The sequence below is a fragment of the Brachyistius frenatus genome, unplaced genomic scaffold (assembly GCF_029030835.1).
Source record: "Brachyistius frenatus isolate BFR_SWC_R1_liver_20210118 unplaced genomic scaffold, ASM2903083v1 Contig_307, whole genome shotgun sequence".
NCBI lineage: Eukaryota > Metazoa > Chordata > Actinopteri > Embiotocidae > Brachyistius > Brachyistius frenatus.
The window spans coordinates 224,307-248,777 of NW_027210906.1; the positions used below are offsets into that span (position 1 = coordinate 224,307).

Consider the following 24,471-nt stretch of genomic DNA (forward strand, 5'->3'; position numbering starts at 1 on the left):
CTTGCATCCATGGCTGACTACATGACATATGGCAGCGACACATCCTCCTGTTCATAACTGCAGACTGTGCAGATGTAATGCTGTGTGATCACATTAAATCATACCCTCAACTCCCTGCTTATGGGATAGGCTGAAAGGAAAAGAAACATGTGATTGGCTACAGATAAATCACTGCTGGAAAAAAAGTGCATTTGTGAATCACAGCACTGCAGGGGAGTCCCAAAAAAATAAAAACACACAAATGCAGGGAAGTTTATAAATGACAAGCAGTTTGTATATGAATGTAACTATATCCAAAAAAGATTTTTTTTTAGAACGTTACAAATACTAGGATATATATATAGGATTTCTATTACATGTTCAAAACAATAAATATTGTTTATGTGCATCAGAAATACATTTGTGAACCTTACTTTTTTTCAATGTTTTTTTTACACACACACACACACACACACACACACACACACACACACACACACACACACACACACACACACACACATATATATATATATGTGTGTATATATATATATATATATACACACATATATATATATATATATACACAAGATAAAGATGAATATTGTTATTATTATTCACTGAGAGAGTAATTTATAGATAAATCCTGAAAAACATTTGTGAATCCTACTTTGGCCATTCATTCATATTGAGACTGATATGATGAAACGAATGCCTGCATGCATACATGGACAGACCAACCGATGCATTGCATTGGAATAGCTTTTCATGTGCAATTTCTTATGAGGTATTAAACAAACTACGAGTATTTGATGTGCATTCTCAAGAGTGTGCATGCATTTGTCAATACGTGTGTAATCACATACGTATGTTCATGCATGTATGCGTCTCCTGCCATATTGCAAGACACCCCACTGCAGCTGCTGTGTAGTTAAATATTAAGGCCACCGTTTGAAGTGTGAAGATAAGCCTTTCTTGCTATGAAAGACTTGAAAGAAGACAAAATAAAACCACAGATGGATGGCATACTTTTGTTGTTGTTGTAACCACAATATTTGTTTGATTTGATAGAAATACAAACAGAAACACAAGTGGGATTGTCGTTAGTTGACAGAACACTGTGTTTTGCTGACGCTGATCGTTGGCTTTAAGCCCCTCTGGTGTGTGCACACACACACATTATCATGTATTGTCAGATGAGAGGAATTGGTTCTTGATGCAGAGGTAAAAAGTTGAGATGTGGCAGTTAACTTCTCGGGACAACGAGGGATTTTGTGCAAAAAATTACGGAGCTTTGCAGAGGTGAGGGCCATGAGGAGAGGGTAAGCCGGGCAGGTGAGCTGAGAAAGATTTGTCTGATGAAAGTGAATGAGCCTGGACTAGAGGGAGAGGGTTATACAAGAACAGAGAGAGAGCAGAGTCTCTTTCCGAGCGGATAAATAATAAATGTGATGGGGTTGAGAAAGCTATCTCATGGCCGCAGTCTAATGCAACAGATCAGGGGTCATTGTTGTGATAGCCAAGCTCTGGCTATAATTCCACTTGTTTTAACAGCTTTTATCTATACCCCTCGGCTCCTTACAAAAACTTTATTTGTGCTCTGTCTCTAACTCCGAGCCAGGAGAGAGGAGCACAACACTTTGTCATCTCTGTGGGTTTCACTGATGATTTAGTAAAAAAAAAACACCAGGGAGGGGGCATTGCAATAAAATAAACCAGCAAAGACAGGATGAGGAGAGGGAGACAGACAAGAGAAGAAATAAGGAAAAAAGAGCCTGAGGACAATGGAAGTGATAGGAGTGGGCAGCAGATGAGAAGCAGGGAGAAAGACAGAGAAATCTGAGATGGGGTGGGGTTGGGGGTGAGGGGAGGTGGAGGTGGGGGTTGGTGGGTGGACACTGATGCCCCGTTATCTTTTTTGGCAAGTTCTTTGCTGCTTTGTAGGACCAGGTAAAGGCTTTCCTTTCGCTCGGCCTTTATGATTTAGTTTAAGCTTATGTGTGAGAGAATGAGTGCATCCAAGCGTCTCACTCCTAAAATTGAAATTGTACTTAAACTGTATGTAATTTAAATTTTACATTAAAAACATTTAACCGTTTCTCATCTTAACTAATTGCATTTGTGCTTGTGTGACCAACCATGTGATTGTACGTGCAGTAATACATGCATCATGTGGTGTCATCTCTTCCTTACATCTTGAATATTCATCAGCCCCTATACGCATGCATGATTAAGGAGAAGTTGGGAGCCTTGGCACAAATGGATTTAACATTGAAATATACTGCAGAGGCAGCTGATATGTCTGTGCTTCGTATTCATGTATGCCACCGTGGCGTCATGTCAAGCAGGTGTGTGTCAACATGGTGTTAAGCCACACGCTTGTTCTTCCCTCCAAACACTGATCCACTCTTGCTTTCCAACCACTCCCCTTTTGTGTTTTGTCATCCCAGCTCCCTCGTCTCTTATCTTACTCCTCTTCCTCTCCCGAGGCGTGTGTCATTATGTTAACGCAGGTGTTATACAATGTGGATCTAACCCAGACTGACGGGAGTGCGAGGAAAAGCATAATGAATAGAGGGAGCAGGTTAGAAAAGCTGTTTTTGTTTGTCATTGCGCTCATCTTGTGATGTCATACTTTGCATACACAAAGGTGTGTGTGTGTGTGCACGAGTGTTTTTGTTTTTCCAAAGACGTTTCTTTATCTTTGCACTTATGTTTTCTCGGCATGTTTTATGTGTTTCACTTTCAAGTCGTAATAAACTCCCTAACCTCCTACAGGCCCTGAGGCTTTGCCCTTTTGGTGTTTGCCTCTCTTTGCTCTCATTTTGTCTGAAACCTGCAGTCTCTTATCATCCCCGCTCACTTCCGCGGCATCGCTCATTTTCTCCCTCGCTCTGCCCGCCTCTCTCTCTCTCCCCTTGTGAAGTGTGCGACCTCTGCAACTTTATTCTGCCCGTCGCTGGGGACATTAGCCAGTGCAGGTCAATGAATATTGATGAGCTCGTTCAGAGCGCACTCAGTAAAGGCAGACACAGAGATCTTTGCATCCCACGGCTCCACTGGCACTCCCAGTCCGATACACTGACATGCCCACATCCCGTGTTCTCCCCCCTCTCCCTTCTCTTTCTCTCCTCTCCCTCTCAGGTCAAGGACTGAGATAATTGCCGAGTCACAGAGAAGATTATCAGGCAGTTTTGTTGATGGGGGCAAAAGTTCACATGTGTTTTACTAACAGCTCATACAAATTCAGGAAGAAACCATGCCTCTTTGATTAGGCTTTGCTTTTGAAGGCCAGCAGTCTCATGAGTCACATTGCCTTGATTGGGTTACCAGGTGCAGCGCTGGCCGTGATGCAGATATTTTTTTAAATAGATGTGGTTTCTCTCGATTAAAAGTCTCCCAGTGAGATCTGATCAAAGGTTATACCTTTGCGTTTTCATGGTTTTGTGTTAGCAACCATCTATAATTATGCGGGGGCGATAACAATCAAGATATTATCATAGCTATTTACATCTCATGGTAGTGTGTACCATGTTTTTTTTTGTGTGTGTTTTTTTTTTAACTGTGGTTCTAATTGAAGTCATTGTGGACGACTATGAATTTAAAACTGTGATGTCAGCTTTACCAAATAAAAAATATTATATCATAGAAATATATATATATATATATATATATATATATATATATATATATATATATATATATATATATATAAAACAAACAAAGAAAAACAGAGACAACTTCAATTCATGTGACGCGTACACAGAAAACAAAATTACGTTTATTTTTCAACACTAAATGCACTACAAATGCAGCATTCATTGGTCAAAGAACATATTTTGTTTGCGTTACTACATTTTTCTTTGTATTCCATAAAGTTTATCTAAAGTCAAAGTGCAATATCTGCATATTTTACTGTTTTACTGCTTTTTTAGTTGCTGCGCTCTGCCTTTTTGGGGGCAGTACGCATGTAAATGAGGGAGCCTTCATGAAATACTCAAAAAAAGTTACAATGCTGGGAGTGAGGAAGAGGAGGCCAGGTATCCACCTTTCACCAAAAAGTGCTGTTATAATAGAATCCAGGATGGAAAACAACAAGAAAAATATTTCACACAAAGTAATTTACACCATTACTGTATTTTAAAACCTCCAAAAAAACAGCTGAGCAAGGAGTTAGGTAACAGCCATTTTAGTTTAGCAAACTAAAACCATCAAATGAAGTTTACTCTGAAGCATCCTAAAATATTTATCAAAAATGCTATCCTTTCTTTGTGCTGCTCATCTCATTGGATAGAAAGGTGGAGTTGATAGTGCTCACCATCATGATTGGCAGTGGTAATAAGATGTGACAAGTGAGAGAGAGAGTGCTGCCAAGACAGACAGTGATGGTAGCACTGATCATTAACCTGTCTAGCACAGTGTCGCACGCGGAGGTGATGATTTTCTCACCACGGACTTCAGCAAGTCAGTCACAGGGTCAGCTCTTGTCAGATGTGAAGACATGATATGTGTCCTCGGTCTGCATGCGTGTAGTGTGAGATAACAGCTGGTGCGTAAATGGGCATTTTGATTGTTTGTTTATTTTGAAGTTGTACTGATGACGTGTGTAACCGAGTCATTTCTTTTCTGCCTTGAAAAGTGGTAATACGAGTGTCCGTTCCCATTTCTTAAATATTTCATATCAGTTCCATACCATTACCGGATTGTTGTGAAATGATCAATACCGGAAGCCTGATTGAACATTCTCGCATGCTTCGAGTTGTCATCTAAATATCCTTTCAAATTACATTGGTAACATTAGTGTGGTAGAAAGGTTTTTGCCTCATTTAGTTTTCCAGAAGGAGGCTATTATCGAGTGGTACAACGTGAGGCCAAAGGTCTGTTTTAAGCCTTGGTAGCCTGATTGCCACATTTGATGGAAATGTTGGTCTGCCAGCCCACTCAGCAACCGTTAGATGAATTGCCATGAAATGTGGTACAAATATTAGTGGTTCCCATAGGATTTATTTGAACAATTGTGATCAACCCATGACTTTACTCCAGCATCACCTTGAACTAGAAAGGTATTTTAGTTTAGGGTATTGACAGCTAAAGGATGGATTGACACACCATTTTTAAATTTATTGTTCCCAAAGATGTACCCTAATGACTTTGGTGATCTCTTGAATTTTCCTCTTGCAAAATTTGTCTTTTTAATTTTACAATGTAGACAACTATTCAGTGAATTGGCATGCAATTGGGTCCAGATATTCATGTTACCAAGAGGATGAATCCTTTCCACTGTGGTGATCGCTTGACTTTTTTTTAATTTTTTTATCTGTAAACACAACTCAGTCACAAGTCAAATTGAACTATTGTTCATTACAATTCATGATAAACATTATGCCTGCTAAAAATGCACACTCACACTCACTCTCACTCTCCCTGCCTTCAGGCAGTTTTATTCAGGCAGACGAAGGCTGAGCTGTAACTGTGTGATCTTTCTTTCTTTTTTTTTTTTTTTTAAATGAACCTCTGATGAAAGCTATTGATGTTAAAAGTTTAAGTGGTAATTATTAAACTTCAAATAAACTTCAACGTGGAGATTGACCAGCAGGACTGATTATGTCACACAAGTGGTGGGATTTTTTTTTCCTCACACATCCCCTGCTGATTGTGAGTGATTCAGCTGTTTGTCTTCGACAATTGCCAACAAGAAATAACTTGTGTTTTCTGTTTTGAAACCATGTTTCGATTAATCACAGCAAAGCATATGTGCAATATGTAATACTGATTGATCTATGACTGTAATCTTCTCAGCTGCGTCAGATAGACTCTGACAGGTTATCATTTTGATTGTAATTAATGTAGTCATTAGATGAATATATAAACAATTGCCTCACGCCTTCGATATGCTCTATAGCCTTGGGCTCCTTGTAATACTCACTGTCTGTTTCACTCAGGGTTTTAATTCACTCTAATGTTTGTAAAGGTGGACAGGAATTCAGGGAAAGTGGTTTAAATCCAGTATAACCAACCTCTGGAAAACCCTGTCTGTGTAGTCAAAAATAAGTCGTAAGCAAATCGTATTTATAGAGACTGTGGTTGTAGGACCCCCACTGTCCCTTCAAAAACCTCAAGCAAGTCGACAAGTATTCCAAGACCGCTCTACTAAATGATTGATTAAACAACCATCAAACACTTTCTCAACCTCATGACATGCATTCAGATGAAACAGCTGTCAGCTGCTAGCAACACTCTACAACACATGCAATTTGATGGTGGAAATGTTTGAAGTCCCTCTTCAAGTTGAAACGAATAACTGTAAACAAATAATTAAAAGAAATGTGTGTAATCATTAGTTTCTCTGAAAGCTTTGCGTTGTTATTGCATACAACAGCCTGTTTTGAATGTAATTCATTCAGAAATTGTCTTGAAGAAATCATTTTAAGGATTATAACAAAACATTTTCATCACTTTCTATTTGCAAAGTGATTTTACTATCTGAGATGCTGAATATTGTTGCGTAGAGAGTCCAATCAATACCAGATTAACTGGCAATAAATTAGATCACTAATTGTGTATATTAGTGTGAAACGTGTCATGTGGATGGATTATCTTGGCAAAGGTTAAGTGCTGTCTCATACAAATCAGAAAAAAATTGTGAACAAAATTTGAGAGAAATACGAGGGCGGATCAAAAAGTGGAGAAAGCTATAACCCTCCTGAGTAAGTGTTAGAAATGTTGTCGCTTGATCGCAAACATTTTTGTGAGCGCTGGTCCTGCTGCACAGCAATTTCTCCATGCACCTGAAACTCGTACAGACAGCTCACATCAAATTTAGTGGAACATTTTGGGGGAACAGAGAGAAGTGTCTGGGAGTCAAAGCCGATAGGTAGGAGTGGTGGGAAATGACGGTTGTGTGTTTCTGTGTAATGCGCTGAGAGTAGGCGTGTTGTCATGTTGGAGAACCCTGAAACTAGAAATGCCACTGCACCACAGTTCAGGTTGTTTCCACTGGATGTTTTCCCCTCAGACACATCAAAACATCAAAGTTAAAATCTGTGTTGACAGTCTGACCCTGGGGAACGAATTCATGGTCCACCTTTTTTGGTTTTGGACAGCGATATTCTGCCCCTCTTGAAACGTAAATGTCTCTCAAAACACCTCGCCTGGCCCATTGCTTGATTGCCGTAGGCTTTCGCGAAGCATTTAAAGAGTCACCGTAGCAGGTTTCCCAAGGCTGACACAAAATGTTATGTTTGCTCTCTGCTCATGACCATAGTGAAATTGTTGTGAGCTCGGACCAGCACTCACAAAAACACTTGTAACTCAGATGCTGCTTTTGATCAGGTGACAAAACTTGGAATACTTCCTCACGAAGATCATAGCTTCTTCCTGCTCCGTGCACATCAAGATGCTGCGAACCGTTCACGTGCAACAGGAGCAGTCTTAGAACTGTGATCACAGAATTCTTAGACCTTTTACTTCAACTAATGTGAAATGGAAATGAAAAAAAACAATGTTATGTTATATTGATATTTTTGTTGAGTGATGACTAATTGTGTAGTATATTAAGAGCCATTGGACAATTTTTTTCCAGCTTTTGTCACTGCCATAGACCACAATAATATGTTGTTTTCTTTGCTATGCCAGTACAACATTGTTGATCAAACCTTGAGACCCACTATCTCCAACAGGTTCATTCACCAAGCATTCCTCCAAGATCATGACAGCCATAAAAGGCTTTTAGACACAATTTACCAGTGACAGTGCTTTATGTGTTCCAAAAGATGCAGTTTAAACAACGGTGATCACAAACCGTAATAAATGTCGCTCACCACCTTGCACGGGGGTGGTAATTACCCAGTACATTTCTGTGGGAGCTTGACCTTGAACAGCCATGTTGCATTATGGGATCCTACTCTGCTTTTAAGGCAGGTGTTGACATTAAAATAAATCCTTAATGAAATGTCCGAAATGGACAAATGCCGTGTTTATCAATGGAAGGAAAGGCATTCTTGCACTGATTTTTATGGTTCCATTTTGTAGGCTGAAATTTGACTGACAGTAGCTATCTGACAAGTCAAAGCTGACATTGCACCACTGATCCACTACATCTAACTGAGCAAAAGGCACAAAACACACCAGCTTGAATTCCTAAAATTCGATGCATATCGGTACTGCAATAACAATTTTTGCAGTAACAATAGTGACAGCATTTCTATTTCTGTCTTGGTGTGCAGACCTGAAAACAGAAGATGGTAATGCTACGGTTTGTTGCTGGGGTTAACACAATCCCTAATTATGACCTCAGTAATAGAAGTTAGATTAATACCGCTCTGACAGCCAATTAAATGATAAGCTGTGTTAAAGATAGAATTTATAACTCAAGCTGTTGTATTTATTTGTATTAGCTTCAAGTGTACTCAATCAAGTGGCCACAAAGTAAATACAATATACAGTTTGTTTCTCTCAGCCAACAACAAGTTACTTTGGATTTGCGTCACATGAATGTAACGGCAAAGCATCAATAATAACAAGATGAAATAAAATGACGACATTAGAAAGAACTCTGGCTCCCCTTGGACTGTAAAAATGCACATATTAGCTGTTAGCGGGAAACATGCTTATTGTGTAGAAATACAAATATCTGAAAACCTGGTTTGGAGCTCCGTTCACTGGATGCCCATGCATAATGTTTACTCGAAGTTTTAGTGTATGGCAGGGCATTCGTCATTCATCCTGCATGTGTCTAAAATTATCCATGGTATTACCTTCAAGTGTCACCTGTGTGTTGAAAGCAGTTCAAATTGAAAAGACTCCAGCAGAGCGCTTTGATGTCGCAATATTTATTTAGTTGAGAGTTTATTCCTTAAGGAAAGACATATGGAGGAAATTATTCCACAGGAGTTTATTGAAGCTGTGTTTCAGGGCATTCAGATGATTGTGTTTGATTGTGTGTGCAAACCTGTGTGTCTGTTTGTAGGGACTTTATTATGTTTTGGTGTGTGTGTGTGTCCTTTTCTAAATAGAGTGAAGGCAGTCTCATGCTAGTAAGTCTCAGGAGGAATAGATGACTCCACTTTCATCTCTCTCTCTCTCTCTCTCTCTCTCTCTCTCTCTCTCTCTCTCTCTCTCTCTCTCTCTCTCTCTCTCTCTCTCTGTGTGTGTGTGTGTGTGTGTGTGTGTGTGTGTGTGTGTGTGTGTGTGTGTGTGTGTGTGTGTGTGTGTGTGTGTGTGTTTTCACCCATGTCCCTTCTGACAGTTTTCCACCCTGCCTATCGATTTGCTCCCATCTCTCTCTCACACTCTTCCTCACTTCCCTCCCCCTGTTTTATTATCACATGCTGATAGCAGGGTTCGACTCTTTCTGCAGTTTTTAATCAGTGGAGAGATGTCTGATTGCAGAAGCTGTTTTGGGCAAACTACAACACACTCCGTAATTGTCGTCAGTGTTATAAAAACAGTGCAGTTGTAGAGATTGAAATATCTTGTAATCACTCTTTTGCAGTGGTGTTAGAAAACAAAGTGTGTGTGTGTGTGTGTGTGTGTGTGTGTGTGTGTGTGTGTGTGTGTGTGTGTGTGTGTGTGTGTGTGTGTGTGTGTGTGTGTGTGTGTGTGTGTGTGTGTGTGTGTGTGTGTGTGTGTGTGTGTGCGTGCGTGTGCGTGTGCAAAGAGGTAAGGCCCATGGTCCAAACACCCCATGTTGACCCAATAATACTGACTAAAGCTACAGTGTGTTTTAAGATTTCATGGACAAGTCAGCGCAGTTGGGAAATGCCCATTTCACAGGATCACCATTTACACACACACACTAAGACCGACACAAGCCCCTGCATCCAGTTTTTCACTTTGTCCTGTGCTGAAAAGTGAAAGGTTGTTAGAGAGCAATAAAGCAACTGCTGGTAACTACTAGTTGTCATGTTTCATTTACTTCAGCCTCCCCCCCTGTCTGTTTATTTCATTTCCATGGTTTCATCTCACTTTCTGTGTCCCTGTGTATCATTTTGCTAAAAGCATGGCTACTTCCAGTCACAAAGGGTGAGCATGTAGCATGTGGCTGGCATAATTTAACAGCACTGTTTCCTGTGCCAGCAGGTTTTGATGGTTGAAATTACAGGCAGGGAGAAGCAGCAGCTTTTTGTTTGTGTATTTGCTTTCATGCCTGTGTGCATGCGCTCCCCTCTGTCGCACAGTATTATTTTTTTTTACAGCATATCATATTGTTTGCTGACCTCTCAGAATCAGTGGCTGCAACTGGTTTACACGAATCATTGTGCTCACACAAAATAATGTGTTTGCCCGTGTGTGTCCACTTGATTCTACACTTGTATCTTTCATGGGCTTATATGTCCATACCTTATCTGTAGTAGAAAGTATTTACACGTACCCATGATCCATACAATTAAACTTCTTTTATTTAGTCTTTCATGTCTTCTTTTTTTTTCACCACCCTTTGACTTAGATGGAATCAAATAGTCCAAGAAACAGAAATAATATACATAAACATAATAATAACATGAATGTAATCATATTAGTATTGACTACTCACTAACCTCTCAAGAGCAGGCTTCTCTTTTTTTCAGCCGGTGACCATTGTTGTTGTAGACTAATATGTCAACTGTTTTTACTAACCACAGCTAACTAGCTAAATACACTTCAGTCTGCTGAAACCCTGAGTTGGTTGCTGTTTCCAGCTGACTTTTTCCACACACAGTAGGGAAACACTACATAGTGGATGTGGTTATGATGATTGCTTATTGTTTTAATAACCTGTAACACCACAAGCTAAAGCAGTTAGTTTGTAATGTCTCCCTTGGCCTTAAACGTAATGCATGACTTCTACAGCACTAGTTAGCTGAACGAAGTAATGATTGCCACTTATGTTACAGTATAGTATATAAACACAATGTAAAAGCCATTCCTAATGCTCTTGCTTTATTACTCTTATAAAAGACCCATGCACACCGCTTAGGAGCACTGCTTATAAAAATGTGAGTAACTCAGGTGCTGATTTTGATTCAGCGACACAACTTGGAATACTTACTTACAAAAGTTATAGCTTTCTCATGCTTCATGCTCATCTCACTGCTATGCTCTGTACCGGCCAGGAACAGTATCAGAACTTTTTGATTTCCCCTCGTATCACAGCTGAAGGTAATTCAGCGTTGTTATAGATTTCCTAAACCCTTTATTATTATTATTATTATTATTATTATTATTCATTTTGCAACAATTTCATAGCCTCACAGATAAGTAAGTGATTAAAAGACAGCAGCCGTATTAGATAGGTATCAGATAGAGGTGGAATAATCATGGATGTATTACCAAATATTCCTGCAACTCAAAGATTACAGTACATATGTCTATTCTCAATTTAAGTTGATAAACACATACAAATGTGATGTATGAAAAATGTAGATCAGCAGAAAACATTTAATGCATAAACCCTCACTGAGAAAGGTTGAATAATTATGTTTGCAACCATTAAGTGCTTACAGTATAGATTTAAATTTGAAATGACTTTTTAAATGCAGGAGCATGTGTCCAATCCAACTGTCAGCTCTTCGCTGTTATATATGTTGTGTTGTTATGGTGTTGGCTGACAGTCTCCTCCCCCCTCCCATCTCTTTATGCCCTCCTGCACCATGTTCTTTGTACAACACCACAAAGGAAATGTTGATTTTAATCACTAGCCATAATTAATTGCCATCCTTCCTTGTTAAGAAAATAAAAGCCTCACAGCCACATAGTAATTGGCAGTGATTTAATTTGTGGTCGACTGTAGGTGAGTTTTGATGTGTGCGTGTCTGTGTATGCAGGTGGGTGAAAGGATATTTGGTACGCAGGTTTGTTTTTGTATTGTTTAAGAGTTTTTTATGCGGACGTGTCTGTGTGTATCGGCAATTTATCATTTTTGTTATTTGAGAGAGAACATGTAATCAGGATATTATCAAGGAGTCCCAAGGTCTTGCATACCCTTGAATTTTCAGAGATAATGAATAAATGTGGCCGTAATTCTTCTAAAATGCTTCAATACTTAGAAAGTGTTCAGTATTCATAATGCAGTAAGCCAATAACAATGATGAACAGGCTCTGGGTTGCAGTTTACATTCAGTGATGGATTTGAGAGCTTTAGATTGCACCGAGAGCTTTTTACAGGTAGTTAAGATTCCATTTCTGTTTCCTAGATGACCTCTATTTCCAGAGGGTCCTGAGCTTAGGCTTTGCTCATTTATTGCTCCATCCCCCTTCATAAGGCAATCGACTACAGCACTCTGCATGGATCTGTTGTGCCAAAAGAATTTGCATAAATGCTGCTGTTTGACACTACATAAATGTTAAAGTCAGCATGGTAAAAATTCTCATTTATAGTACTAATATAGTCAATCTAATTTGGTATAAACTTCACCAATCCAACAATTGAGACGAATCACTCTAAACCACATATATGACGTGACGAGCTAAGAGATCAACAAAGTCAGTAGGATTTATCATGGTTATTCATGAAATAGTTGTTGATATATTTTAGTCAGGATCAAACTGGTGGTCCAACCAAGAGACAGATAGACATTGAACCCCTAACCGGTGCTGCTAGCAAGGCCAGCTTGGTGTTTGTTGGTGTGTAAAAGCAGCTCGAAGAAACACATTTTTGAAATGAGAAAAACTTTTCTTTTATTCACCTGGACTTGTCTACTGCAGTCAGGAAATTTCTGTGTGTGTGTGTGTGTGTGTGTGTGTGTGTGTGTGTGTGTGTGTGTGTGTGTGTGTGTGTGTGTGTGTGTGTGTGTGTGTGTGTGTGTGTGTGTGTGTGTGTGTGTGTGTGTGATACAGCCTGTCTTTGCTGCAGCAATGCTTTGGCAGGTTGTAGTTTTCCCCTCAGAAATCAGCCGCTCTCTGAACTGTTAAATCACATGAGAAGCCAACCTTCGAGAAGAAAATTAATTACTTTCCCTTTCGTCACCTCCTTCTGTCGTTTTTTTTTGTTTTTTTTTAACACATTAACCCTCTCTCGTGCCTTTTCATTCTCCTCTCTCACATCCTCCCAATCCTCCTCTCTCTTTCTTAAATGCAGCATAGAACAAGTTTGGCCACAGGTGACATTTGTTTTAGCATAACAATGAAATGTGCCATTACACATGAAGCCTTGTTCCTTCCATTTAATGCCTTGTTTGAAGCTTTGAAGGGTTTGATGGTCGTCTGGACTGATTGGGTGTGATCGTGCTGTTCATTCGGATCTTCGTTTGGCAGGAACATCTTGCCGCAAACTCTGCAGCAATCATTAGGTTGTCAAGTTTGCTGAGAGCATGCTTCATTTGAAATCAATGAAAGCCGCTCTCCCGTTTGTGTCCCGTTTGTTTTTGATGACGTTGACTGGACGTGGCCAACATAGCAGATCTCTGAGATGAGCTGAGTGTTTGATGCTGGCGTTTATCATTCGGTTTATTTACAACATTACACAAGTAGCAGGACTGATGGACTGATGAAACAGATGGTTCCTCTGAACATTCTTCATTCACCTAATTTTTTCTTCGTGCTCAGTGAGTAAAGCTCACAATTAAGATCATCACAGCCACCCTCTGCTTTTTTTGGGGTTCAAATTGATTTGTCTTCCGCACCCACTGCTTTTTCTCCATCCTTTTTTTTTTCTTTTTCTCAGGTCCAAATAGAGGATGTGGAAAATGAGGACAAACGATACACCCTTTTCCGGGAACTTTTGGAAACGGCACAGAAGTGGGAGGACTTCCAGTTGCTCGTTCTCCTCCTACAAGCGTGGCCACCAATGATGAAAGAGGAAGTGTAAGACAAATTTCTTTTCTTACATTCTTCACTTATCTTTTAAGGATTAATAAAAAAAATTAAAAAAAAGTTTGACTTTTTGGGAATACGCTTATTCACTTTTCATCTGAAAATTAGATGGGACGTTTGATACCACTTTTACTTCCAGTAATTATGATGCCAGAGTTAGCAGCTGGTTAGCTTAGCTTAGCTAAAGAGGTAAAAAACTCTTTAAAAAAAAAAAGTCCAAGTGGACACGATGTACAGTATATGTGTAAAAACAAATTTCTGTGGAGTATTGGGAGCCTACGTGCTGAACTTCTCTTCAACTTTGGACAGAGCCTGGCTAACTTGATCCTCCTGTTTCCAGCCTCATATTCAGTGTACCAATATAAGAGTGCTATCGATTTTCTCATCTGACTCCCGGCAAGAAAACAAATGAGCACATTTCCCAAAATGTCCAACTATTCCTTTAAGCACCTCTACTACAGTCATTACTTACTTGTGAGTTTCTCATTTGCTCACAACCTTATGTTTGCAGCTCATTACCCACGTAACTATTCACTCTTTCATATGTGCAGGATTTTTTTTTTTTAAAAACCGCATTTTATCGTCTTGGAGATAGAAATGCTAATATCCTGTTGTTACAGATAGTGTGCGGACTGCCATTAGTGTAGCAGCTGATTTTCTGTCATCTCTTTTCACTTCACTTATTTTTCTCTTTTTTGTAGCCCCTCGATGCAATGCTGCCCTCTCAGCAAATTCATTGCATGTCACTTTTAAGTTGAACAATTAGTGCTATTAAACTAGTTTGGGTCTAAACACCCTTTTATCTGCATTTAAACTAAGTGAGACTGTGACACACACACACACACACACACACTTTGAACAAAGTTTATATTGCAAGTTGTTAGTTTCGGAAATCAGAGAAGCATGACGGCATTGACATTTTAATGGGCAGCTTCTATGCAATGTGTTCTCATCTCACTAAGAGTTGGAATTGAAAAGTATGTCTTTAATCACTCAGCGGCAGGTACCGTGTACATAGACTCATAGAGCGGGGAAATCCCAGAGCTTCGGGCTTCGGGGCTTCTTGCACCAGCTGGTGTCTTATGAGCCTCTGCAAGTGTTGGCTGTATTATCGATAAGTGCCCTAATGGTGTGATTGCTCTTCTCTTGCTCCATTGTTCTCAATTAAAAGTGAGCAGTACTCTGAGGACTGCAGAGACAATACAGGGTTATGCTGTCTGGAGTTTATCCTTCCCGTTCAATCAAAGAAGGCTGTGTTTCAAACAATTTCGATCTGCAATCTAAAGTAGAGTTCTCCTCCAGTAGTTGTTAGAAACTCACAAGGACTTGCATACAGCTGCGTGTAGATGTCTAAGTGTGTGTAGGGTAGCTTTATGGGCTCTGATGACTGCTGTTTTGTTGATGAACAAGATATAATTATGTATATTAACAGTCCTCCATGTAAATGTAAAGGTGAGTGGGCAGGAAAAGGCAGAGTACCAAGATCGTGAATTTCATTTTATACAACTTATGCTTAACCGCAAATAGTAAATGTTCTCATTATGTTCGCACATGCTTTTGATATAAGAGTCATCCAGTGCTGTGTTGTATAAAAGAAGCTGTACAAGGTACAAGCAACTCTCCCCTCACAGTTCCTGGGGAAAGCAGGAAGGAGACTTTTTTGGTGTCTATACAGTATGACTTTGGAACTTAGTTTAGACTATTTTGCCTATTGAAATGCAGGTAAAGTTTCTGGTGTGAAGAAATGTTTCCTCGGTGTCTGGAAAAGTTCTTAATGAGGACACAGGCCATTAGATGCAGAATCATCCCCCCCTTCCCCCCCTTACTACTTATGATAGGAGACACAGTTTCTGCCTGAAACCAGTTTTTGTTCTTGACTCCCATTGTCTGGCACATTTTCAGGTGGATATTATTTAATCTGATCCAACATAAGAGAAAGTTGTTTAATGTGGATGTAAAAGAAAAATATATTGACAGGGAGACATACATTTCTCAACATAAAAGGACTTTTTTTTTTTTTTTTTTTTTTTTATAGCTGTGTCGGTGTAATGTACAAAATGAAAAATCATAAGAGCAAGTGTTAAAAATGACCAGTCCATCTGTAATGGACAGTAGATTTGTTTCTAGATGTGTAAAGTTGTATTACACATCGAGCAGAGACGCAGTAGGAGAGATGGGATTAGGTTTTGACCACACAGCTGCTTCAAGTTCACCCCCGGATTTGAGTGAAACTGCACTGACTTTGTGAGTGTAACAGCTGTAGTCAGTCTGCTGGGACAGGCAGCTATAATCATTTCTTTTAACTGCACACTGTTGTAGCTGCTGTTGTGTTGTGTTGCATTTTAAATTTAAATGCAAACAGAAACTCAGCAAGGTGATTATATTTGTGTTTTTCTCGTCTCTTTAGTCATCTTTATTTAAATCGCTCTCAGTAATTTGCTGCAACATGCGTACATACCCGTACTACACTGCAGTGAGTATATTTGAAGCACAGAGACTTGAAATTTAACTCTGATCTGTACCCGCTGTACATTTTAGATGAAATCACTACTACACAACTCAGAATAACTTCATAACCTTGAAATGCCTCATTTAAAATGCTGGAGACATGAGGATGCTATCTCTGCGCATGACACATGGTTAACCTTAACCACTTGTCTGACTCGGTACTTAATCCTGGGTGGGATGGAAGTATGTGTGTCTGCAGAGTGAGGATTTGTTTCAGCGAGTCCACAAGAGACTGTTGTGGTAGCTATATTCAGAGTTGCATCCAAATTGCTTCTCCTTTAGTCCTTCCGCATCAACTGAGTCATGATTCAAAGCACGAATGGATGCTGGCTGTGACTCACCCCGCATCCTGTGACAGATTTGGCGAGCGCACAGACACTCATAGTCCCATGCAGAAGTGCCTCCCCGTCCCCTGGGGGAGGGGAGCACAGGAAGCAGCCGTGCACCAGCAGCACAAGTGGAGTCTTGTTTGTTCCCATGGCCGCATCATCCAAAAGGTGAAGCAGCTTGTCAGGACAAGACACCCCCGTTAGTTGGATGGAGAGCTGCCTTTTTCTACTGACGGACACACACACACAGGAGCTCCGCTGTCTCTGTCTGTTCATCATTCTCTCTTTATTCTGCTGGCTCTTTCTATCTCTCACTCGCACACACTTTTTTTTTTTTTGCAGATATTCATACACACATCGGAGCTCACGTTCTAGTTTCACTACGCTTGCTCGGGAAACCCTTCAGCGGACTAATCTGACACCAAATTTCCACCACTTTAAAATGTCTATTTCTCATCACATAACCAAAGACTTATCAGTATGTTACCATCTGCCCATTATCATTTGAAAGCACACGTTCATATCTGATTCCCCTTCTCATCTCAGAGTTCATTCTTTTTCCTCCGCTCCCCTTTCAATATTTAATCACATACAACTTCCAGCAGCCCTAGTGTTTAGACATCTATTTTCTAACCACTGGAACCATGTTCCCTTCTTTAAAGTGGTACTTTGGTGCAGGTTTCAGTTATATGAGTGTCAGTACTGTTTTATCTAGTTAAATATTTTTTCTCAATTCATTGTATGAATATTTACAGTCTCTCTTAGTTTTGGAAGTGTGGTTGGATTCCCCTCGTGTTGCCCGGTGCGCTGGTAATGAGGCCTTGGTTTTTGCATGAATGACCATAACTTCCACACCCACTAAAATTGGTGATAGTCAGCAGTTGACTCCTTGCCATGCTAATGATAGCACTAATAAAATTGTTCATTTCAACATCCGTCAGCCGAGATCTAATGAACAGATCATGAGGAGTACTGTTTTTTTTTTTCTTCCCTATGACTGATATGTATTAATGAAGATCCCTGAAGGTCGTATTGCCTTAGCATCGTTGACATTTGCTGGCCTTGGCGGGATCTAATCGGTTACTCCAGAGGCGCTCGCAAAGGTCTTGAAAAGCTCATAAAAGAGCATGCAAACAGAGTGATGCCTGGCAGCTGTCCCCCGGTGTTCACACTGAAGAGAGGGAAAATGCAGCATGTAGGTGTTTAATATTAACTGCAGGAGTAATATGGTCAAACATCTTACACGTCAATGTCAGAATTCGTTAGTTTATCTGCAAACCCCCTGATCATTCTGCCTGCATTGGAGTCAGCCTGTGATTTGAATGGAAGCTGATGCCTTTATTCTTATGTGGCTGTTATATTTATATTATTTATTGTGCACCTTTTCATGCAATATGGTGTACTTGCAGGAGTCGTCTGCTGTAAACCAGTCGCTCTCTAAAAGGATTACCATCTGGTCACATGGGACTGCAGAGTAGTAGATTAATAGCATTACAGTCATTTTAAATATTGTTTTGGTTTTTAACACGCCGAGTGTTCTGGGCTAATTCTGTTCTCATAAAGACACGAACAGAGGCAGAGGTTTGATGATCTACTTTTGTATTAACAATGGTAGATCTTTTTCATGTTCAGCATGGAAGACTCCGCAGCTCAAGACTACACACAAAACATGTAAACATTCATATTCACGTCTGTCTTGTTGCTTGTCTCCAGGGCAGAGTCAGAGCATAACCCCTGGGTGGTGCTAACCTCGGCCATGCTGACCCGCTGCCAGGGGCCAGAGGTCAAATTAGACCTGGGTCAGCAGATCATCGCCATGGTGAGATCCCTCTATAACACCAAACACAGGCTCCATGTGCAGGTAAGCAGGAAAAGAAGTCTTCTTCTACTTTTATTTTATTTTTACAGTAATGTGGTCTGGAAGTACACAAATATGTTGTTTTTTTTAACTCTTCAACCAGATAAACATGTATAAATACTGATAATGCTAACAGGCTAAATGTGTGTCAGGTAAATTAATAGAGTAAATATAGTTTTTAATTCAATAAAGCAGCAGTGGAATGTAAACAACTACATTTACTGCTTTCCTTGTAGTACACTTTTAGTCACTTGTACCTTATATAGTATTTTAATTTTGTTCTACTTTATACTTCTGCACCTCTACTTTGCTGCATATGTTAATTAATAATAATAATAATAATATATAATATGTAATTATATAACACTCTGTATTTAAAGTACATTTTGTAAAAAAAAAAAAAAAATCACTGTTCATATTATAAACCAAAGTGAGTCTGTCTCCCACATGTTTTAAGTTGATCTTTTATCACTATTGTCATCACAATGCTGAACTGAGCTTGTTCGCATTCAGTGGAGCCACATTGCAGCACCGCCATTTTAGCCCATATCTTAATACAGGAGCCGAAAGCTATTAAGCATGTAACCCACAGCAACGTGTTAGCATCAGTTGAGTGCTTTTTGCAATGTACTGTATTCACTAGGCCCCTCTTTGATATCTGACGGCCCCTAATACTGTTCATGCCCCGCTGAGCGCCGTGCAAGTGGTACACCAAATGCCATTCTACCAGCTGACTGTGATATTAGTTTAGTGCTAATGCTATTCAATGTGAATAGGCTAGTGTCTGCCTGGCTGTCTAATATTTGTGTGTGTGTGTGTGTGTGTGTGTGTGTGTGTGTGTGTGTGTGTGTGTGTGTGTGTGTGTGTGTGTGTGTGTGTGTGTGTGTGTGTGTGTGTGTGCGTGCGTGCGTGTGTGGAGGAGTGGGTGGGGAGGGGTCTTTTACTCTCTTCTGAACAGCTTTAATTTGAATCTGCTGGAATGAAACCGCCAGGGCATGGGGGAGTCAGATTGCATTGTGATATCCATACATTACTGGATGGGACTGCAACAGCCCTCTGTCTCTGCTGTGTGCATCTGGTTGTGTGCAAATCTTAAAAAAAAAAAGTATTAAGTGCCCGCGTGTCTGTACAGTATATGCACATCGATTAACTTTCACTGTTCCCTCCGTCTCTGCTCCCCTCTTTTGTTCTTCCTTCCTCTTTTTCTACTCTGCCGACTGATTACCTTCCCCTATTTTCATCCCGCCTCTGCTTTTGTCGTTCACTCTTTTTCTTTCATCCATTCATCCACGTTTTTAATCCATTCATCGATCCAACCCCTACCTCTCTCTCTTCCTCACCAGTGCATCAGACGCGTAGTAACCCTGCTGCTCCAAAATCAGCCGAGCCTCCAGCAGCCCGCGCTCAAACTGATGTCTGAGAGCGGTGACGAGCAACTGCTGCAACTGACTCTGGATCAGATCAACAGCATGAGCGCAGTAAGTGTCCTTGTCATAGTCTTGCATCACCTGTGTTTGAATGGAGATATTAAGTAAATCATTTACTGTCTAAAACTTGAGAAATCTGTGAAAATTGTACTTCACAGCTTCCCAGAACTTGAGATGGTGTTTTAGATGTCTTTGCTGATTCAACCAAACCCAGATTGTTTCAGTTTACAGTGATGTGAAAACAGTGAAGAGTAGCAAATCTTTACATGTGAGACGCTGGAACGGGAAAAAGTTTGGCATTTTTGCTTGATAAAATACTTAAATGATGGAATGGATAATTAGATTATTGCCAACAATCTATTGTTATTAACTAATCCAGTGGTTCCAAACCTGTTTGGCTTGAAACCCAAAAGAGGTAATGTTTACCTTGGACATGAGGCATTTCATGACAGGAGTGCTTTTCTAAGGCCAGAGGCATCATGTTTTCGGGTTGTCAGCACATCCGTATGTCCGTTTCTCATGGACACGATATCTCAGGAAAACCTTTAGGTACTAAAGCCCTCTGTTTTCCACCTGGGTGAGATGATCCAGTGGCTGAATGAGCTGCCAATCTGCCACAGAGAGGGTGAGAAGGGTTGTCAGAGATTCTTCCCTCTTCCTTCTCTCTGCCACTGATGCCACACTGTTCAGTTCCAACCTAATCACCTAGCTGGCCTTCTTTAAGAGCTTCTTGAGACTGCTGCCCTCCAAGACTTGATGCTACCATGTTGAAAATCAGCACTGATTACCACACACTCATAGGTACATCTACAGGAACCTGTTGCACACACTGAGTCTCCTCAGGAAGAACAGTCTGCTCTGTCCCTTCCTGAAGAGGGTTTCAGTGTTCTGGGTCAAGTCCAGCTTCTTTATTGATGTATAGGAGTCCACCGTCTTCACGTCCTGTCCCTGGATGACAAACAGGACAGGAGGCCTCTTGTTCCTCTGGTGCTCCACCACACGATTTTTGGTTTTGATGATATTAAGCTTCATTGATGTTGCACTGAAGCTCTTGATCAGTCCTCTGTACTCCTCTGAGTCAAAGTCTTTTAGAGACCTAACAAAAAGACCTAAATTACACTTAAAAGATTAAAATAAAAAAAGTATCGTAAGGTTTAAAGACAATAACATTTTGTAGCATACTATATATTCTATTCTCATCAGTTTACTAATCTTGTAATGCCTTTTTTGGCTTGACAACCTCCTCTTCTGTCACTTTCAATAATACTAAGAGCAAGGACTGATTGTGTGTGCATTTCTATAAAGAGTGTATTAAAGGTGGAATGCAAAAAAAAAAAAAAAAACACAAAATGCAGGCGGGACATAAGATATGATGGAGTAAAGTCTTCTCTATTTCCTGACAAGAGAAGCTAAAAATTAAAAATCCTCTATACTATTATAAGATCAATTTAAATGAAATCATCTCAACATTCAAATACACCAACATTCATCCACTCGCTAACTGTCCTCCAGTTTTGCAAAGCCGCAATCAGATAAAGAGAGTAATCGTTCAAGACTGTGTGGGCCGCTCTCCACTATTTCCCCCATCAGATAAGCAGTTGCCACAAAGTAGGCCTCTCAGACCCAGCAGACCCTCTTTTTGTTCCTGGATCAGATAAGAGAAAGCCTCACTATTAAGCGACAGAGCTTCTATTAAATGAAACGATCATGCTCCTATATTGGTACACCTGCTCTTATACCACAGGGGAGAAAACGGCAGAACTGAGGGAGGCAGGGAGCTGCGAGGTGGTGAGAGAAACGACATGTGATTTCAGATGTGGGAAGAGGAAATCACAGGGAGGAGGGATTGGTGTTGAGAGGGAGAAATAGGACAAGAAGGAAAATTACAATGGTAAAAGAAAATAAATGTAAAGAGCTTGAGACTGAAGTAGAGAGTTCAGAGGATAGTATGACTGAGGATGGTAGAGAAAAACAAAATGAATAAATCAGAGAGCATTACAGAGAGGATATATGATTGGAGTAATGTGTCTTGTGTGTCATGCCGCTTTGAGAAATGATCTTGCTTCCTGAGAGCTGAATGAACAGGGGCATGTTCAGAGCAGCACTGAACAGTATTCATCTGAAGATAACATCAACGGAGACAGAGAGAAATCATCTTACATCTAATACATCTGATAAGGTGTTGGCCTGCTGCTCACCGTGGGGCTGTGTGCATGGGAGCGCTTGTTTTTGTGCGTGTGCGCCTGTGTGCATCTCTTCAAGTGTGTGAACATTTCTCCTTGTGTGACTGCTGTGTTTATATCTTGTACTACTTTATATTTTGTACTTGTACTACTTTTCTACTACTTTTCTACTTTAGAGGACCTGTTCACTCTAATTATATTACAAAAAGTGTTTGGAAGTTGTGTGCATATCTCTTCCCATTTTAAAGCCTCATGCAGGAAAGATTCAGTGGAGTTATCTCAAGTCAAGCCAAAAGTAATTATCGCTCCAACGGTGCTCTCTTTTTCCTATACTTAAGATATATATACCTCATTACTTGAAACTCATCGTAATCCTTTTGCTGTAATGTGACATGAGATCAGGAGTTGCTGTGTTGTCAGCCTGCAGTTACTGAATGAATGCACCTGTACTCATTTTTATAATGACATTGGCAAAAAAAAACCAGCCCATATAGACATGGTCCTTTTGATGTTGTGAATCGGTGCAACCTTTAGTGTTCACACTCTGGGTTTGAAATCTCAAAACTTTATTGAACTGAAAAAACAAACAGTTTCTTTAGTTCCTTAGAAAAACTGATTTTCTCACATATATCTTTGGTTTCTGACATAGTTTTATCTATCAAGGCTCTGAGATATCTGTCTCTGAGACTTTGCCTTCACACAAATGCAATAAAGGTGTATTGAATTCTGTGGTCTCCGCAGCATTGAAAACTCACTTTTATAAATCTAAATGCAACTTGTACTTCAAGAAGGAACATCCTGGTTTCTCTGGATAATAAATGCTGTTAACAGTTTACAAAGGGCCTATTTCTTTAAGAACAAGTAGTTTCAATGAAATTGTTGAGATTTGTGAATTCTCTAAAGGAACCAAGAAAAACATACTACTGGAGCTGAAACACACTGGTGCCACAAAATGAGCATTTTTTTGCAAATTTATTTGTAATTTTACCATTAAATCATTTTATCATTCACATTGATCCTTTTTTTTTTTTTAACCTTAGTGACTTGCACATTTTTTATTTTCATAATCAAACCCAAGCTGATAGAAGAGCACAGCACTCGCAGTATTTGATCAGATCTACACCTACTCTAACTTGTCACCACCTAGTGCACATTAGCCATTAGCAGGAAGAGCTGAAATAATAGATTTCTCTTTCAGTTTGTTCAATTAGAAATTCAGTGAGTCTAAGGAAGCTCAACTGTTAATTGACTGTAGTTACTATTCAGTTACTGCCAAGCGTTTCATTGAGGTTTGCTCTTTTGTCACAGTTTGTTTCACTCCATCATCCCAGATAGCATGTGAAAGGTTCCCTAAATGTCACTCTTAATTTATTACAATATGAACAAGCATGAGGTTGAGTTTGGACACAATGCACCTTAAATTTATCAACACAGCGCTCCTGATTATGTACATTTAAATCACATGCCACTCTGAGTGATTGGCAGGTGTTATCTTCAAGCACTGCCTTGCCGTTGTGTTTGCGTCTCCTGGCGCTGTTCGCTGTTTCTGATGTCATAGCTTACTGTTGTTTATTTTTACACATTGTTTTCCTCTCCATCAACATGTTTTTTTTGGGTGTTTTTTTTAGGAGATGCCCCCGGGATTATGATTAAAAAAAGATTAATTGTGTAGATTATTTTTTAATTAAAATTGCGTTAGAGAAAACCACTTGGCTGGAGTGAGATGTGCGTTCATGTTGCTGCACATTTAAAGTGTCTTGCTTTGCTGCGGCGTGGTAGGTAAACGGGGACGCTGGGCTCTGTTGGAGGAGACCACAGTGGGTGTTGGAGAACCTAAAGGAGGGAAGGAAAAGGAGTGGGAGTAGTGCAGATGATTTGAAAGGGAGATAAAGAAGAAGTGGAGAGCATTCAGGGTATTACAGTATGTCTTCTCCCTTCCTTCCTCCCCTTTGCTGCTCCTTCTAGTGACGATGTATGGACTCATATGGAGGAGAAGAGCGCAGCAGAGGAGGAGAGAGGCAGGAGTTAAGACCAGTCTGACTAATGGGACATGAAGATTAAGGGGCTGATACGAACTGTCCTGCCAATAGGAATGAGCTTTCACAGTATACTGTTGATACAGCTGCATATGCGCACAAACACACACATGCAATCCGGTACTCACCAAAGTTTGATGTGACAAAGTGCTCTATTAGTCCCTGCATCTTTCTGGCTTCCTTCTTTAAGGCTTTCATTTCCAGCATTGCACTTTTGCAATTTACAATACTGACAATGGAGCATTTACTACCCTCAGTAATTTTTTAAATAGCTGCAAACCATCACATTTCCCATCTGAAACGACTATAGTGAATTTTATAAGCTGTGGCTAGCTAGTCAATGCCGTTAACATTAGCTCC

At 40.0% G+C, this 24,471-nt stretch overlaps 1 protein-coding gene across 1 annotated transcript in view; it reads left to right on the forward strand.

Annotated features, from left to right (window-relative positions):
• Window positions 1-24,471, forward strand: part of nbas (NBAS subunit of NRZ tethering complex) — a 153,597-nt gene that overhangs the window by 121,280 nt on the left and 7,846 nt on the right. The window contains exons 50-52 of the mRNA XM_069722866.1: window positions 13,622-13,761; window positions 18,321-18,468; window positions 19,809-19,943. Of these exons, the coding sequence (XP_069578967.1) occupies window positions 13,622-13,761; window positions 18,321-18,468; window positions 19,809-19,943 (423 nt within the window). The remainder of the gene's footprint in view (window positions 1-13,621; window positions 13,762-18,320; window positions 18,469-19,808; window positions 19,944-24,471) is intronic.